The sequence below is a fragment of the Bidens hawaiensis genome, unplaced genomic scaffold (genome assembly GCF_021521415.1).
Source record: "Bidens hawaiensis isolate Kalapana, Puna unplaced genomic scaffold, B.hawaiensis_p1.1 tig00001575_1, whole genome shotgun sequence".
Classification (NCBI taxonomy): domain Eukaryota; kingdom Viridiplantae; phylum Streptophyta; class Magnoliopsida; order Asterales; family Asteraceae; genus Bidens; species Bidens hawaiensis.
In genome coordinates, this window is record NW_027491088.1 from 2,524,609 (window position 1) to 2,527,226 (window position 2,618).

The 2,618-nt window shown below is 36.2% G+C and overlaps 1 protein-coding gene across 1 annotated transcript; it reads left to right on the top strand.

The window, feature by feature from the left end:
• The first annotated feature begins 413 nt into the window (after nucleotides 1–413).
• LOC143585819 (putative protein phosphatase 2C 39) lies at nucleotides 414–2,618 on the top strand. The gene is made up of 5 exons (XM_077067514.1): nucleotides 414–480; nucleotides 1,463–1,720; nucleotides 1,800–2,076; nucleotides 2,145–2,299; nucleotides 2,372–2,618. Exons 1-5 carry the CDS (start codon nucleotides 448–450, stop codon nucleotides 2,507–2,509), a joined length of 861 nt encoding a protein of 286 aa, XP_076923629.1. The 5' UTR covers nucleotides 414–447; the 3' UTR covers nucleotides 2,510–2,618.

Below are 2,618 nucleotides of genomic sequence, written 5' to 3' on the forward strand. Positions count from 1 at the left end.
GTTATAGTTTGACCTATTGATCAAACCACGATATACTTGATACAAACAAACTGAAATTCGAATTAATTAAATTATATTTATATATAAAATACTATTTCTTTGTATCTTTTACTCGCAAACAAAATTTAGTTTGGTATCCCTAAACAAAATTTCTTTATTCTTTGTATGTTTCTTCAGATTTGAGATGAAGTAGGTGATCAATATGAACGGTCTATTAATTGTAGCGGCCTGACCTCGTGTATGTTTATAAAATCCCTAAAGTATTATAAGTACATATCAACTCATGACTTTTGTGGCATCATATTAACGTGACATGTGTACTCTATGTGTGGGTGTGTCAAGTGTAGGTGAGTCGTCAACGTCATCCCATACACCCATATTATGATATTACTACTCTTTTAACTTAATTAATTTCCCGACGATAACGATCACAAAATTAAATCAGTCATGACAGGCCGTGATATCCTCAACAAGATGAAGGTACGTACCCCATAATCACTTCTTATTTCAATCTCTCTATGAGATTAATTGTAGTTTATTTTTGCTTATAATTGAGTAAATTTGCGACCGAAATCATAACGGTTGCAAATTGGTAACCGGAATTACATAACAATGTAACATACAAACATATATACGTCATATTCACACCCCTAACCAAGTTCCGGTTAGGGGGCAGATGATTGAGCCAAGCAAGAGCTCGTCTTAACAGTTAACTCAATCGTTTGTAGCTTGAGTTTAACTAGTGACGAACACTATTCATACTCAAACTTAGGCTTAGCTTGTTTATTATTTATCCATTTATTTGTATGTGTATTTAACTATTTATAATTACTTTTTCTATAGTTTAGTTTTTGTTATAAAATAATACTACATAACAAAAACAATTATTTACTTTAATATTCCTAAATGGAAATATATAAGTAGTGGGCTAGGTCGATAAGTGAAGTCCAGGCTATTTATTAAACAAGCTTAATTTTTTGGCATGGGTTCAAGTTGTTAACCTCCATTTGAGTCGAGCTTTTGTGAGATATAAGTAGTGGGCTAGGTCGATAAGTGAAGCCTGATCTGTTTATTAAACAACCTAAATTTTTTAGGCATGGGTTCAAGTTGTTAAGCTCCATTTGAGTCTAGCTTTTGTGAGCCTATCTTGGGTAGCTCACGAACGATTTGGCTAGTTGATACCCCTACTTTCAGTCGCAATTCGGTCAATAACTTGGAAGATATTTTACACTCCTACTTTTTGTCGCAATTCGGTCACAAAAAATTTAAAAATGATTTACGCCCTTATTTACGTCACGATTCGGTCACAATTAAAGATAATTAATCAAAATTAATCTAAACAAATAGTTGATCAAAGTTAAAACTGTGAATAGGCCCTCTTAAGGTTGTGGTTGTTGGTACTTTTGTGTTACTCTTCTTTCGCATTGAAAGAGATGCGTTATAACTCCCATTTCTTGAACAGGAAAAGGTTGGTCTTTCATCATCGTCCTCTTCCTCGGCTGACACGGGAAAAGGAAAGAGCAAGATTTCAAAACATGTAACGCACGGGTATCATTTAGTTAAGGGAAAATCACACCACGCGATGGAAGATTATGTATTTGCCGAGTTCAAGAATGTTGATGATAATGAGCTTGGACTGTTTGCAATATTCGATGGGCACTTAAGCCATGAAGTTCCCGATTACCTCCGGTCTCATTTATTCCAAAACATTTTGAATGAGGCAAGAAAACCCATTTCCTTATGCCAAAACAGATAATCAAATTGTGTCATTCTTACATTCTTTGTTTGCTTGCAAGCAGCCTGATTTCTGGACCAAAACGGAGGATGCAATCCGAAGGGCGTATCGCGTAACAGATAAAACAATCTTAGATAAAGCTGTTGATTTGGGTAAAGGAGGTTCAACTGCAGTTACCGCCATTCTAATCAACTGTAAAAAGCTTGTGGTAGCCAATGTTGGTGATTCGCGGGCGGTGATATGTAAAAACGGCGTGGCTAAACAGTTATCGGTTGACCATGAGCCTAGTAAGGAACAAAAGCTTATCGAGAACAAAGGAGGTTTCGTGTCTAAAATGCCTGGTAAAAAACCTTAAACCCTAAACTCTAAACCTTAAACCAGATCTGACGAATTTGTCATCATCTTACAGGTGATGTGCCGCGTGTTGATGGGCAGTTGGCGGTAGCAAGGGCTTTTGGTGACAAGAGTTTGAAGGAGCACTTGAGTTCTGAACCAGATGTAGCAATGGAGATGATAGATGATGATACCGAGTTCATAATATTGGCAAGCGATGGCGTTTGGAAGGTTTTTCTCATATCAACTCGAAAAGGTTATTTTGTTTTGTGTTTAATATTAATCGGATGTGTATTTGTTTAGGTTATGTCGAATCAGGAGGCGGTAGACTGCATAAGAAATGTGAAGGATGCAAGGGCGGCTGCGAAGCAACTGACTGAAGAGGCATTGGCAAAGAAGAGTAGTGATGATATTTCCTGTATTGTTGTAAGCTTTAATTGATATATATCTTTTGTGGTTTAGATTTGGTGTGTGTATGGTGTATCCTTCTTGCTCTTTAGTGTATGTTTCATACTTGTAATGAGAAAACAAATAATGTATTAAAGCAAGT